Raw genomic sequence first — 16,420 nt, forward strand, 5'->3', positions numbered from 1 at the left:
ATGAAAGAGTTTCCCTCCAGTTTCTTCAAAGTTACAAAATGCATCTTAGGGATATGAGGTATGAACTGTATTTCCACATTGGGGCTTAACTGGATGCTATTAGCAAATCACATTTGGCTAAGCAGGGATGGGCTCATCTGTCAGTTTCAGTTTCTTTCAGTTTCTTGTTTATCCAACCATTGTTTGGTTCACATTTCCACATCAGTTCATGGATTTTACTTTAAGTAGTCTTCATGTAGACCCCAACATTTTAGCATATTCCTAACATACATGTTTTTCTATGTCATTTTTGCCTAACATACACTTTTCTGCAACCCAGTTTCCTCAAATATAATGCATTTTTGCATGTGGCTTTGACCAATTGCCAACCTAGCAGTTCGAAAGCACATCAAAGTGCAAGTGGATAAATAGATACCGCTCCGGCGGGAAGGTAAACAGCGTTTCCGGGAGCTGCTCTGGTTTCGCCAGAAGCGGCTTAGTCATGCTGGCCACATGACCTGGAAAAACTGTCAGTGGACAAACGCCGGCTCCCTCAGCCAGTAAAGCGAGATGAGTGCCGCAACCCCAGAGTCGTTCACAACTGGACTTATCTGTCAGGGGTCCTTTACCTTTACCTTTTGACCAATATATGCATTTATATGCTCACTTCATCCTAGGCATTTTTGTATACATTCCTTGGCTGGGGAGCTGCACTGTAAAATTTGGAGAGGTGCAAATTGTGAAGAAGGGCTGCGTTTCAGTTTGTGTATTGTTTCGAAAAGTAATAATAATAATAATACCCTGCCCATCTGACTGGGTTGCCCCAAATTAGGTAGGTTCATCTTTCAATGTGAACAGAATTGACTTTCTTCCCCAGCCTAACACCATGTGAAGTTAGGTCTCCATGCTTAAGACACTAGAGGAAGCTACTCTGCAAAACTTCATGTATGCACTAAATCCCCTGCATGCATGCCAGAGACTTGGGTTGGGATCAAGAATGTACACTCCATTAAAGCTGCTAAAGCTATAGTTAATATTTCAAGTATGCAACCATCAGAAGATGAGGTAGGGGAAATAAGGTCCCTTAACAAAAGAAACAACCTAAGACCCCTTGGTTTTCAATAGGTCTGCTCTAAGCATGATGAAGCCTTGAGCCAACCCCTTGCTATTTTCTGCTGGCAACAAAACAGCACTGAATACAGCAAGAATACAAGGGGTGAAAAAATGAATAAATGTTCTATAATCAGGGATGCTTTGGGCAAACTATATGATCCTAAGGAAAACACATTGCCTCTATTGAAATGCATGGGACAGTCTTGCAGATGGTAGAATTCTGCATCAGAGCTCCAGTGGCCATGTCAAATGGGTGGATTTAATATACCAAACTAGAAAGTTCTGCACAAATCCCCTTGAAATGACTCCATTCAATTGAATGGGACTTATACAGGAGAGGTGCCCAATGCATTGTGCCACTTGTTTCCAGCTAAAATGCAGAAATTCTTTAACAGTATGTTATTTTTAATTCTCAGTCTCATTTTGATCCCTTGCACAACTTTCTATTGCAGGAAGCAGAAAACCTATGGTTTACTTTTGTTTTTGTTCATTACTCTTCGTAATGAATCAATACACATTGCCACTGCATTTCAATCAGATGCACCCAAAAATTCCAACAGCGTAGAAAAAAATTCTGAAATACTTGACCGTTTTACTTACTGTTAAGCCTGGCTCACCAATCCCAATAGGTCCTGGAAGCCCGATTCTTCCTTCCTGACCTCTGTCACCCTTGTAAAATTAAAGGATAAGAATTTAAAGGAAGGTGTTGCTGTTCTGAATGCAACACAGTCCAATAACCATTGATGTTTCCATGAGCATATTACCAATGCTGATCTTATACATTACCTTAGGTCCTGGATATCCAATTCCCTGGGCTCCAGCAGGGCCATAAGGACCAGCTGGGCCTGGCTCCCCCTTAAAAGAAGCAGAAATAAACAAATGAGTAGTCTGTAGAGTGGCAAACAATGTGAATAAGAAATTCAATTTAATGAATTCGTGATCCACAGTACCCAGGCTGAGAACCGTGTTGATTTGATCCTTTACAATCCCATTGGACTTTGAGTACAAGGATCGAGCAAAATGGCTTCTAGGAATTGCTGCGTTTCCCCAAGCTCTATTGCTGCCCTGCATTTCAGCTCTGGCTCCTAAGTTATCTGTGTGTGACTCCACTGAACACAGTAAATAGCAGGTGTTCTGACACACTAACATATTCCCATACCAGGAAATAGTCCCTTTATGACTGGGTTGTTTTTAAACATATGTTTCTCTTGTATCTTTTGCTCTTCATGTGGCAGTGAACGAGCACAGAGAATCTTTTTCAGTGCTTTTACTTTAGCTAGAAGTTAAAATAACAAAGCAAAGAAACTGGATTTCCTGTGGTTTGGGTACAGTTCAGCAGCACTGCACAGATGAGATAATCTGAAGCAATATGGGCTTTCCATCTTCAGACAACATAATTGAATTTATAAACGGGTGTATGTCAAATTCATGAAAATGCCAGCTTATCTACAAGAAAGTAAGGACTCAAAACTTACAGATCCAGCCCCATTTATTTTTGCGGAAGATTTAAGCACGTGCTGAATTGTCTAAGTGAAATCAATGGAATTTAAGGCGCAATCCTTTACACAGTCCCCTGAGAGTAAGTCCCATTGAACCTCATGGATTTTACTTCTAAAGTAACATGTACCTCGGAATGGATTAAATTAGTCCCACTGTGTTCAGCAGAATTAACACACTACTCCAAGGCTACAATGCCACACCTGTTTTACTTGGAAGTTGGAATGTAATGAGGCAGCAATTTCTGTCCTATTCTGTGTTTCCTGCAATCAGTACTGTTTCCATTCCACTACAGCTCGCCTTCCACTAAAACCTACGTTATGCATCTCTCTACGTGCCCTGGCCAAAACTAACACTTAGCTATGGAATTAATGACATCATTAATGACATCATTAATTTCAAAGCATTTTACTGTCAAATCCAATGCAGAAAACAAAGCAATTGCTTATGCAACGCCTGCAAACTAAAACAATAATAAACAATAAAAGTGAATACTGCTCATATTCATATTTTCTGTCCCTGAGCTCTATGAATTGCAGCCATTTCCACTCCCATTTCTTAGGAAGTCTCTTGCATCCCTACTTGGGAGTAAGCCCCATTTAGCTCTTTCCTTACCAGGGCTTCTGTAGTAACAGCAGCATAGGTGGTGGCCTGTTGGCAGAATAAGGCATCCCCCAAATTCTGAGGCCCTCAGCCAGTGGAAATCAAGTATAGGATTGCACCCTTAAACTATTGACTTTCAAATTAGAAGGCACATCCTTAAGTTTCCATTTATTTGTTCTTTCTTAGACTAAAATATCTTAGGAAGAAATGTGAGGTTTTCAGAAGTCTGCTACACACAGATGCTTTGGTGGTGAAAAAGTTAATACTTTTTCAATGTTAATTATCAACAAGAAATCTCTTTTTTCCCAACAGCAGGAAAAGGAAGAAAAGCCAAGAACAACATGAGAGCTAATACATGTCTGCTTTCTAATGATCTTGGCAGAGTTTCTACCGCAAATACTATACAATGACAGGATTCATGCAAGAAAGCCCTATGAGGACATCAGAACCAGCCTTTCTAAAAAAGAAGACATTGTATCTCGATTTTTGTCATTTGGTCAAATATATTCCATTCCAAAAGCATCTGATTCTGTCCCCCCAGGCAAATTAACTCTTAATGGCACAAGGATCTTTAATGTCCAGATGCATCCATGATGATATCAAGATATTAAAAAAAGAAACCCCAATCTCCCTTTCCAGGTATCTAGGGCAGGCTTCTCTATAGCAAGTATCAGCCAGCCAAATGTACATCAAGAGAGGAAGGCTTAAGAAGGTCTTTCTCCTCTCCACCCCTTAAGAACAATAGGTTTCACCCCCCAAATGGAACCTGCAACAAAATGTACACTCCTGTTTAGAGTTCCAATCAATCAGACATGCTCTTTTCTAGGAAACACCATTTCATCTCTCCACTGATTTCTTCCCCGCCCTCTACCAGCAAACAGTCAGCATGCATTCTGCGGCCACCAGACATGCTCAGTCCTCAGGTGGGTTGCTTTTGGTGTGCTCCTGGCTAGGCTTTTCCCTAAAGACATTTTGTACATTTCAAATATTGGGGTTCATTGAAGCCTACCGATTACTCTGTCTGGATCTGTTGACTACAGAAAGACCCACACTCAAGAGAATTTGGTTCATTATTAGTACATAGAGTAAGATGGGGTTTAATTTTTAACATCTCTCATTTACTTTTCTTGCACAGGCAGAACCATAACTTTTTTTTTTTAGCAGCATAACTTTAAAGCATGGCTTACACGCTCGTTTTGGTTTATGAGGACGTCCTCCAGAATCCACCTTACTCCAAGATCTATAATATTGACTGTAGCCTCTTTCGGTGGAAAGATTCTGAAAGCCAACATCTGAAATCTCTTAACCTGACCCAGTGTTTTCACTTTGTGCTGGAACTGGCAGTTTTCTTACAAGGCTGGCTTTCTGCTTTCCAAATATCCCTGCTTCCAAGAGCTTGTACAACAAGAAATCATCCAGAATATTTAGCACAATGGAACATTTCCTAATTTAAAACACTTGTTTGTCCCAGCATTATCCAGAGGTGTATGTACATCCATGCGTGTCTGACTAAGTGGAATGAAAAAGGCTACCCATGAAGATCATATAATTGTTTGGATTTTCTTCTTCTTGGCTATGTAAGATGCACTTTATTAGTTCCTTTCAAGTAACTCCTGGATTGTTTCCAGATTCTTAGCAGCTGCTAATACAATTAACATATATGCACCCATGACATTTTCTGGCATTAAGCTGAAGCCCTAAGGCTGCAATGCCTTTTGTGGGTGGGGTAGGGTGAAGACTGGGGTTTTTCTTATGTAAGCCATTTAAAAAGAAATATCTCCCATTTTATCTGTGTGAGGGAAGGGGCTACATCTGGCAACTTCTGTGCTTCTTTCCTCCCGTACAAAGCAAGAATGCTGAGAATCACAAGGTTTCCATTGTGCCTCAGGATGGTCAGGTGTCGAGACAAGGACGTGAACCAAACAGGCAAGGTCAAAGCCAGTGCAAGCAAATCAGACTCTGGGAATCCAGAGGCCACGGCATAGTCAGGGATGAGTTCAGAGTGGCCACTTTTGGCAATACTTAGCATGACTAAGCCGCTTCTGACGAACCAGAGCATCGCACAGAAACGGTGTTTACCTTCCCGCCAGAGCGGTACCTATTTATCTACTTGCACTTGATGTGCTTCTGAACTGCTAGGTTGGCAGGAACTGGGACAGAGCAAGGGGAGCTCACCCCGTCACGGGGATTTGAACCGCCGACCTTCTGATCAGCAAGCCCAAGAGGTTCAGTGGTTTAGACCACAGCGCCACCCTTGTCCAGCTAACTATTCCAGAAACTATTTGTTTTAATTGTCTGAGAAAGCCTGGTGGCATAGAAAAGTTTTTAGCAAATGTTTAAAAGTTGGTATAGAAGATGCCTATTGCATCTATGTTTCAGGTGCACCAGCCCCAGGTTGGCACAGCAGAGAGCTCCAGATTGGGTCCATCACTGGCAGATGGCCCAGCTAATTCTTACCTGTCCCATCCCTCTCCCACCTAACACCATATTTCAGGGGTTTACTCTGGCTGCTGCAGGTAAAGATGTCACCAGTGGTAGCTTCTGCATCTGCTCACCTGTGCTTCCCCCTCCCCACCTCAAGGCCAAACTTGTAGAGCCAAACAGAGGGACACTTCTGCTATATCTTTACCCCCAACTGCTGCAATGGGTTGGGAGTTAGGCTTTTTGTTGTTGTTGTTTAGTCGTTTAGTCGTGTCCGACTCTTCGTGACCCCATGGACCAGAGCACGCCAGGCACTCCTGTCTTCCACTGCCTCCCGCAGTTTGGTCAAACTCATGCTGGTAGCTTCAAGAACACTATCCAACCATCTCGTCCTCTGTCGTCCCCTTCTCCTTGTGCCCCATCTTTCCCAACATCAGGGTCTTTTCCAGGGAGTCTTCTCTTCTCATGAGGTGGCCAAAGTATTGGAGCCTCAGCTTCAGGATCTGTCCTTCCAGTGAGCACTCAGGGCTGATTTCCTTAAGAATGGATAGGTTTGATCTTCTTGCAGTCCATGGGATTCTCAAGAGTCTCCTCCAGCACCATAATTCAAAAGCATCAATTCTTCGGCAATCAGCCTTCTTTATGGTCCAGCTTTCACTTCCATACATCACTACTGGGAAAACCATAGCTTTTACTATACGGACAATTGTTGGCAAGGTGATGTCTCTACTTTTTAAGATGCTGTCTAGGTTTGGGGAGTTAGGCTAGCCCTGCCCAAAAATCTGAATTAATTTCATTGCTTCGCAGGATGTATTTTTAGCACAGAATCGAAATTTCCTAGAATATGACTCAGAGGGAACATCCACGGCTATCAATATTGGCTTGTTTCACAAGAATGGAATTCTCTTTCCCCCTTGACAACCTACAAAACTAAACAAATGCCTTCATCAAGTGCTTAAGGAGACCCACAGAAAATTTTGGCAGTGGCAATCCTAAATGCATGCCACATTTGTGTCCCAGTTGGAAAGCCATCGGTAGCTTCTCCATTAATTTTTTCGGAAACCTCTTCCACAGCAGTTGAATTGCTCCACGGGTATTGTCCTGAGAACAGACTTATTATTTATACACTTGGGGAAAGTAGCTGTCCACCATATAAATAACTGCAAGACTTTGAATTCATTCATAAGTGTATGGAAACTTTTTTTTTCTAAAAGGGGGGCACTGAATGATCTTTCTGTAAAGATAACAGACTTTGGAGAGGTTGCTAAGTATCTGTCTGCCATAGTACTCACATGAAAAAGGCACTGACCTTTACAGGCTGAATGGGTATTTATTGAGCTGTAAACAGCCATTCATTTTACTGGGCAAAACTCTTTCTTGGGCAAGTTCATTTACTAGCTGAAGCTCATTTGTCTGAGAACCAAAGGGTGCCAAGATGCAAACTCCACTTTAAAACCCGCTAATTAAAAAATGGATGGCTTCTGTATCTTTGTATACAGTTTTCAGTCCAGAAGATAAATAACGGAGTTGTTTAATAAAGGAGTTGTAAATAATGACTTGCCAAGGCTTTGCTAAGGATGGAAATGTTTCAGATCCAAATTTACTTTGCAAACACAGAAAGCAAGAGATCTCTCAGGATTTGTCTGCTGAAAATGCATTTATTCATAAAAGCTTTTTTCTGTATCTCCCTTCAGCCCATAAAACAACAATGTAACTTAAGAGCAGATTATTGGCAATACTACTCTTTTTAATCAAGTGCTTTAAAGATAAAAAATATACTGTTTCAAGGTAGTGCTTCCACAACAAGGGAGTCATCTCTATATTATTGTTGTTGATGGAGAACACTGACCAATTCTTAAATGGAATTAAGCAGGAAGCAAGTGACGTTACAGCTTTTTACATGGTGAAGTCAATACAAGTTAACTTTTCCAGTGATTGGAGATTATTCTGAATGCTCCAGCATGTGTAAAGATCACGACAAACCATGTGCTTTAAAAATGTAGTGAATGTAATCAGTGCCAGATTTATGTATAAGCTAAAGAAGCTATAGCTTAGGGCCCCACTTTCTTGGGGCACCCCAAAACAAAAATAAAGGGGAAAAAACTGGATGCACATTTCCAAAATATAAAATAAAAAACAAATAAAATAAAACCTACATACAGCAACAGTGTAAGTAAGTAATGGGCCCCGCCTGCTAGCCTGCTCCCTAAAATATCACTGGTTTGCTCATTTCTATATACAGGGTACCATATAGCATATATGCAACACAAAAAACAGCGACAATTTGTTGTTGACAAAGGACAGCTGGACATGTAAAGGGCTCCATTACCTTCAGTAGCTTAGGGCCTCATCAAACCTAAATCCGGCCCTGAATGTAATTCAGAACAACTTTGATAATTCCCAAAATTTTAGATAAACCTACCCCCCCAAAAAAAAAACCCCAACTGCTTAAAAATGTATATAAAACCTACACATAGAAACTGTCCCTGAGTTACAGTCATTCACATTTGGTACATGCAGTCAATTGATTTCCCTTCTCTGTGATACAATATCCCAGAAATGCCTTTTTGATCACCACTTTGTTCTCCAAGGGTGGCTTCTAAATAAGTTATTAGGGAGAGATTCAAAAATGCTAAACACACCTTTAAATCACATGGTTGGGATTCTTGGGATTCTCTTTCAACTAACTGCAGCTGTGGCATCCCCCAACCTGGATCATGATCACAGCACAGGGAGGGGTTTATCCACAGGTCCCAATAACGGCTATATTTGAAATACAATTGGCAGTTTCAGAGGGGAGAGTTTTGTTGGGGCTGTGGCAGGGAGAGAAAATTACTCCCTGGCCCTAATGCTTGGTTCTAAGGCAGCTCAAACTTGTCCTTGGAGGCTCTTTGCAAAATATGCATGGTCACTGCATTCACACAATTAACATCATGTCTAACTTACCCTGTATGTACAAAAGGCAAATAAATGTGTCAGAGCCAAGAAATAAGTTTAAAAAAACACACAAAAAAACAGTTAATCTCCACTTCTCCCTCTTCTCATTAAGGTAGCTCATTAAGGTATGCACAATAGAGCATGTTGAATTTTTAAACTTTCAGATTCCAAAAACGAGTGATGCTGAAAAGCTGTATCATGACTTGGGGATTCAAAAGATATTGTGGTTAAATTTAGTTTTGCTTGGTGTATAGCTCTATAAAGATAAATGCTTTTTATATTTTTTAATGCAACTTCCATTAATTTTAAACTTGTCCTATTTATTAAAAAGGTGAAAAAAATGAAACAAGGTGATGTTGCATGCTTAGTAGGATATGTTTTATGCAGAGAAACCTAAAAATTTATTGCATTACCTGACATTTTCAGAAAATTTAAATTTTTTGGTTTTTCCGAGACCAAGTTTATGTGCTTTTGAATCAAATGCAGATTTGCCAAGCTAAATGTTGTCCAGTCACAAAAATAATAACTGGTTTGAATTCATCACATTGAAAAGCATATTTTTAAGACCCCCCTCAATGAAGACGTTTGCAAAAATTACGTTTCACCCCCTAAAATGATACCCGCTACTGGCGCAATGAGTGGGAGACAGGTTGTTGGTGTGTCACAGCATCACAGACGATTGGCCAATGAGACGCATGGGCAATTGGTGATGCTTAATCTACCTTGGATGGGGCTATTCCAAGGGATCAGCTAGAGCCCAAGGGCTAAGGCTGGTCACCGCACACCCAGGTTGTGGGTATGGCTCTCCAGAATGGCTTGTGCCAGGATGGCCCCCTAATCCCCAAGCAAATCCCTTCTGGTCCCCCATCCAGGAGAGCTGGAGGCAAGGGCCATCAGTTGGGCAGCCTTATAGCAGGCTCTTTGCCCTATGCTATTATGACTGCAACCAATAAAAGTTGTGGACATGTGTTTTTTTTCCTCCCCCCTGTCTGCACGTGGTCTCTGCTCCCCAAAACTCACATCAAATCAATATTATAATCAAAATACATTCTGTTTTGGAAAAGCTTAAGATTCTGATAACGTGTGGGATTTATTCTCCCCCCCCTTTTTTTTTGTCTGCTGAGATGGCACAGTAGCGATCTGTACGAAAGACAGCAAACAAAGAACGAGAAAATTCAAGGCAAGGAAAAAGCCTGTGTGAGGCCAAGATTCCAGCATCTTTTACTGTCACAAATACTTTCCACATATAGCAGTTCCTCTGTATCTTCAAATGTTCTGGTTGCCTCAGAAACAAGGCCAGGATGTTTCACATAATGAACGCCCACATACAATGTAATAGAGGCCGCATTCATGAAAACTCCCGTGTCTTGACAGTCAAGTGCAAAATAGTATTGTTAACACTAGTCCTGGCATTTATAAATATTTAGCTATTCAATGTTCAAAGAGACCCAAGTAGCACAATAAATATATTGATACATACTGGCGTGCCAATGATTGGCAATTACGGGGCATAGGGGAAATACACAGAGTTGTAACTAGGGATGGCAGAATGTGTCACTTTTAACAAACCCAAGTCCTCATGAAAATCCTTCAGCATTTTGGTGTGAATTTCTCCTAATATATGCATCTTCGCACTCAAGTTTGTCTAATATACATATTTTTTCCAGAGCAGTTTTCCCTTATATGATACATTTTTTGTGCACATTGCTTGGTGAGAGAACTGCATGGCACACTTCAGAGAAGTACAAATTTCAAAAAATGCCTCTGTTTCAAGTCACGCACATATCGGACGCACCTAAAACTGTTACAGCCTGTACTCCCACTCTGCAACATTCTGTTGCCAATCCCACTTGCAAAAGGGTACATCTTACCTTATTTCCTTGAATGCCTTTTGGACCAGGCTCACCTGGAGGGCCACTGATCCCCTTTAGAAGGATAAAGAAAGGAGAATTTTGACTTTTACCAATAAGCATCTTATGCATAACCACAGGCACAGTCTCAGTAATAAACACAAACCTGTAAATATGTGTGTGGATCCTTGCAATAAGAGAGAATTCATAACTGTGTATATTCATTTTCATTGTAAAACTTTTTTATTCCCTTGTTCAGGGGGACTTTCCAACTGACCTTCTTCTTTCGTGATCACTCATAGCCACGTAAGATTGTCTTTCATGTATACAGTCTTAACAGTGAGCCCGTAAGTGACTGTGGAGGCCAATTCTGGGTCCACACATCCTTCCACAGTGGGGACATAGGTTTCAGGGTGGGAGTTGATCACGGGGAGGGTTTGCCAAACGTGCCTTCTTTTTAGCTCATTTCTTCCTTTCGCCCAGAGTATGCGCTTCTTCAAAGTCCATGACGCCTTTGGTAGAGGCTATTCTCCAGTTGGAGTGCTCACAGGCCAGTGGTCTACACACTGACAGTACCTTTCAATACAGACCCCCAAACTTCCTATTACATTTGAGATGAAATAAATATAATATAAAATGGGGGGGTTATAATAAGAATAAGAATAGTATCCACTATTCTTAACCCCAGGAGTTCAACGTGAATTTGAAGGAATTGCTGGAATCTGGCTAAAAACCATTCAGCTTCTTGGTATACCTTATTACTATCTTCTTGTCTTATTGACATTCTGGAGGATTTCAAGTGAGTAGGAGCCAATAACTTGCGATCAGTTAAGAAGTCAGAGCAAAACAATATTATAGTCAAGGCAATACTAAGATGTGTACATGCAGACATGTACAGAATATATATGAACTCTGTCCTCTATCTCTAAGCACATGAGCTTGCCCACTCAAAGATTTCAGTGTTTACAGAAGAAAACTGTGTATGTACATTGTCAGAAATGTTCTTGTCAGTCAGAACTATCCTGTGGGCAGGGAGAGAATCGGATTCTGGGGTGCAATATTGGTTTGTGGGAGGAGACTTCTCATGGCTTAACATCAACAAGTGCAGTCTCAGAATGAGCTGCTGCCGTGCAAATGTCCGGGAAGACATTTCCAGGAAGAATATAGGGTGTTCAGACATTACATTCAACAAGTGTACAATGTGGATATACAGTAGTTGAGCTGTACAGATCAGCTAAAGTACACAAGTCTTGCTAAGATACTGTAATTTCAATTTCAGCGGTATTTCAGGGATATAGCTATACAACAGTGCTATAAGAAGAACTCATCAAACTTTCCGGGAAATCCCTGCTTAAGTCTTGCCTGACATTATCACTGGTGCTGTTCAGTAGCAGTATGATTTTCTACCATGGGAACTCCTCTTGATCACAACAAAGCATTTATGGAGAAATACTAGACATTTTTCTACTGGAATAAAAGCTGAAGAATTGGCAAGGGAGGGGGTTCAGCAGTTCCACTAAGAAGTCAAAAATGTTCTCACAGTTCTACTTTAAGCTCAGCACTGTAGCTGCAGAACAGGACACTGTGACAAGGAAGAGATTGATAGCAGGTTCCCCTTGAGAATGACAGCTTTTAAAAATAATCACACAGAAGGAAAGCTGTACATTTCAAGAACAGAACAGCACAAAGTTCTCCATTGCTTGAGTTCCTTGGATACAAAAGATATGCTGCTACTGAGCCATATAAGAACACAAGAGGCCTACTGGGTCGGAATAAAGGCCCAGCATCTGGTTTCTTAGCAACAGCCAATCAAGGGCCTCCAGGAAGCCCACAAGCAGGGTGTGAAGGCAATAGCCCTCTCCTGCTGTTTCCTGTATCTGGTATTCAGATATATATCTTCCGTTTTATCTATTTTTATTGCTTGCATTTATATCCCATCCATCACTTTGTTGATTCCATGGTAGGTGCCAATGGGTTATATCTCACCAAGTGTTACTCAGAGTAAACCCACTGTAATCAATAGACTTAAGGTAGCCATCCATTAATTTCAGTGAGTCTGTTCTATCTTAGTCAAATTTAAACCAATTTAAAAAGCTACTAACAGTGTTTGTCGGACAGAAACACACAAAGAGAATTTATACTCGAACATAATGTAGAACAGCAGTCAACAGCCATTAACAAGACCTTCCCCCACAAAAGTACAGCAACAATAACCAAAATCATTACAGCAGCATTACAGCAGCAGATATAGCCAACAGAATTTCTCCCATCAGTTTTCACTAAAAGCCTGGGAGAATAAAAATGCTTTTAATTGTCATTGAAAGGTGGACATAGATGGCATCAACCATATTCCAGAAGGGAAGGAGCCCCACAGTGCTGTCATGGAAATGATCATATCTTGGATCATCACACAATGTTCCTCACTGAATGGCACAATATGCCTTTTTTGTTACAGCTATAGATTCATATAAGAACATGACGACACTGGGGTTTTTTATTATGACTCTCCTTGCCCCCAAACTCTACTTTTCCAGCTGTAGAAGCCATGCTGACTTTTTTCCAGCATGACTTGTTCTTCTCATATTTACTTATTATTGCGGGAGAGGGGGTTAACTTTAATAATTGCTTCCAAGAAATGTGGTTAGGCCAGGCATAGGCATGGCCTAACCAGATATTTTGGAACTACAACTCCCAAACCAGTGGTCAGGGATGATAGGAGTTGTAGTCCCAAAACATCTGGAGGCCAAGTTTGCCTATGCCTGGGTTAGGCTGACAGGTCTGTAATCTCCTGGCTCTGCTTCACCTACCTTTTATAAACTGGTGTTTATCTACCTATCTTACAGTCTTCTGGTAAGGAGGCCCACTGTGGCGCTAAGTTGCATATTTTTGTTAGCTGATCAATAACTTTGGTTTCGAGTTTTCAAAGAGCTCTTGGGCATAAGCCATCTGGCCCTGTTGACTTACTAATTTTTAATTGTCCAATAACTTCATCCCCTTGACACTTCTATTCGAGTTAGTTCTGAAACAGAGCATGGAATGCTGGCAAGCAACAACTGATGCATACATAGACAAGACAATGAGGTGATAAATGTACAGAGGCTGGATCTCTTCAGGCTTTGGAAAGGGAGGAACTCACATAAAGGGCCATTCAGTCATGTATCTTGAAATGTAGGGCCAGCTCTACCATTCAGCAGAATGTAGTGGCAGATGATGCTGGGCAGACAGTGGTGGTGAACTGTTGTAGGGCAGACCTGTGTGTACAGTGATGTGTGTGTGTGATGTTGGAAGACAGAGTTGGGTGTGGTGTGGTGGAAGATGCTGTTCTATCACAAGTGTTCAATTGCTATCAGTCCAGTCATATTTTGCACATGGAACAGGAAAAGGTGCCACCTAGTTCTGCTGAAGTATAGCCCGGGCACAGATTGACCACCTCTAGCCAAATAAATCCACACATGACAAGCTAAATGTCCCCTGGAGTTGAATAATGCAAACAAATAATAATATTCACATAGAATTAGGTTTTAAAGAAACGTACCTGAGGTCCTCTGGGTCCCTTTGGGCCAAAAGGGCCTTCTAGCCCCTGTTTAAATAAAACAAAAATAGAAAGATTAATTGCATGTTCTGATTCAGCCAAGGCTCACTAAAACACTTCTCAGCTCTCTCCCTGCAGCTGTGGTTGCTGTTATCTGCACATATATTATATATATGTGTGTTATCTGCACATATATATTTAGGCAGATTTGCCTAAATTTCCCCTTTCAGATCTCTGACCTGAAACTAGGGTTTGTCAATGGGCTGCCACAGCCTTGGCCAACCTAGTCATCTCCAGATGGTTTGCACTACAACTCCTCTCTGCCCCAGGGATGGATAGGAGTTACAGTCCAAACCATTTGGTGGGCACTAAGTTGGCAAAGGCTGGTCCAGTAGATCTATGTTGGGAAATATTCAGCATCATGTAGCACACTGCACTCAAAATATAAGCAGCTTTAGCTGAATGTACAAAGGAGAAAACAGGACCATGGTAGCAAATCCCAAACCCATTCCCTGTACAGTTGCACGTGCTCAGGTTCTCAAAATGTAGCTGGTGAGGCTGCTGGTTTTTGTTTTTTGCAGGGTTCCTCGTCTCATGTACAAAGCCTGCACAACATTGTACATGGCATAGGCTGTGAAAGGACCTACAAGAGCAATTCTGCTCCTCCCCATCTCCATTGTACCCCTGTTTGTTGTCATCAGAGCAGGGCAAGTATTCCTGGGGATTGTTACCCTCTAAAAAGGAAAGGAAGGGGAAAACAAAGACTGCTCAGCACCCTTAGGAAGTTAAAAATCTCAGTTTCTGAGAGGAAGCCATGAAGGTTTAAAACAGATCAATCGCAAAATATATTTTGAACGGAAGTCAATATAAGGTTCTCTCTCTCTAGGTTGCTATGCAGACCGTGCAAGATCATTTTCTTTCTCCTAGCAATAATGCCTTGGTTTGGGAATGGAGTCTCTGAAAAATGAGGACGTGTATCTGAATGGCTGGAATATCAGTCTGCAGCAGAGAAGAGGAAAGGAAGCGGGCTTTTCAAAGAAGCCACCTCCATCCACGAAGTGTCACCTGGCAGCCGTCATTCCATCAGCCTGCCCCAGGGGGAAGGAAGGGGAGCAGGACCCGCCACCCACCCTGCTGAGAGACCAGCAGCTTTTGGCTCCTGTTTTTCTCCAGCTGTTTCCATTTGATCTGGTCATTAGGGGGACGGGACTCTGAATGGTAGCCAATTAAATCCCACCCAGAGCAGACTCATTGAAATGAATGAACCTGAGTTTGTCATGCCCATTAACCTCCATGGGTCTACTCTTGTGTATGGCTAATGACTAACAAGTTATAAAGTCAGTCATTCATATCTAATAACTAATGCTGGAGTTTGCTATTTTTTCTTCTTCCTCTCATTCCCCTTTTCTTTCATGTCACATCTTTTAAATGGAAAGTCCGATTACAGGGACCATCTTCTTGCTCAGCTGCTCAGGGAGCCTTCTTTGACTGAAAAGGAGGATAAAAATGCTCCCAGACAAGCACATGTTTTCTTCCATCCTAAAATCAATCATTTTCTAGGCTAAAGGAGGGGCGGGATGGGGGCCGGGATGGAACTCTGTGGTCAAAATATGTGCCTTTCTCCCTTGGGAGCACCCCTCTCGTCCTTAGCTTTAGCCCCAGCTGCTTGCTATCTCAAGTGGCCCCCTTTGAACTTGTGAGCCGTTGGGCGGGAGGAGTGGGCTCCGGCATCAAGGAAGCAAAACCAGCAATGGAAACAATTACAGCTAAGCTTGGCCTCTGCAGACTTGTGCACACAATCCACATCCAACCTGAATTCAAATAGCCAGCAGTTATTTGCATTTTCAGCTAATATAAAAGCTGTACCCTCCGCTGACTGCCCTTTAGGGAAACCCAGAATTCTGGGCAGTGGGAAACACCAGTAAACACTGATGAATACTATGCAATAAATCTCCCTCATTTCTTTCTCTTTTTTTACATTTTGTTGGGACACCCAACAGTACAGTCAATTATACTGCTGTGCTGATCTTTCCAGATCATAAATGTGCTCCAGAATATTAGTGCTGTGTGTCCCAATCTTTTGCTCTGTGCTTCTGCTGTGTGTTCTCCGTGTCTGCTCATTTTCCACTGGCATGATTGCTGCCTCTTATTCTTCTTTCTTTCTTTTTAAAAAACCTCTTCATTCATTTTTGGCAATGCCGCTTCATCTCCTGTTGTAAGTGGGAATCCTGTGGGTGATGAGAACTTTGGCCTGTTCAGAAGTTTCTGCAAGTGCTTAATCCATTATGGCCTTTTAATCCTTTACAGATGTTCAATGCCTTCTCCTTCCTTGCCCTCAGTAAAAACAACAACTAAAATGCTATTTCCTTACATTTCTACAATCTTGACATATGGTCTTTATGTCCATTTTTTCCCCTTTCCATTTTAACTGCCAGCTGCTAACTAATTTTCTTTTAACTTTGCACATGTGTACATTTCACATCCTCCC

At 41.6% G+C, this 16,420-nt stretch overlaps 1 protein-coding gene across 1 annotated transcript in view; it reads right to left on the minus strand.

Annotated features, from left to right (window-relative positions):
• Window positions 1–16,420, minus strand: part of COL28A1 (collagen type XXVIII alpha 1 chain) — a 71,585-nt gene that overhangs the window by 32,718 nt on the left and 22,447 nt on the right. Inside the window, exons 10-13 of the mRNA XM_053359616.1 lie at window positions 13,936–13,980; window positions 10,422–10,475; window positions 1,879–1,947; window positions 1,693–1,761 (exon numbers count right to left, since the gene is read on the minus strand). Of these exons, the coding sequence (XP_053215591.1) occupies window positions 1,693–1,761; window positions 1,879–1,947; window positions 10,422–10,475; window positions 13,936–13,980 (237 nt within the window). The remainder of the gene's footprint in view (window positions 1–1,692; window positions 1,762–1,878; window positions 1,948–10,421; window positions 10,476–13,935; window positions 13,981–16,420) is intronic.

This window comes from Podarcis raffonei, chromosome 12 (assembly GCF_027172205.1).
Source record: "Podarcis raffonei isolate rPodRaf1 chromosome 12, rPodRaf1.pri, whole genome shotgun sequence".
NCBI lineage: Eukaryota > Metazoa > Chordata > Lepidosauria > Squamata > Lacertidae > Podarcis > Podarcis raffonei.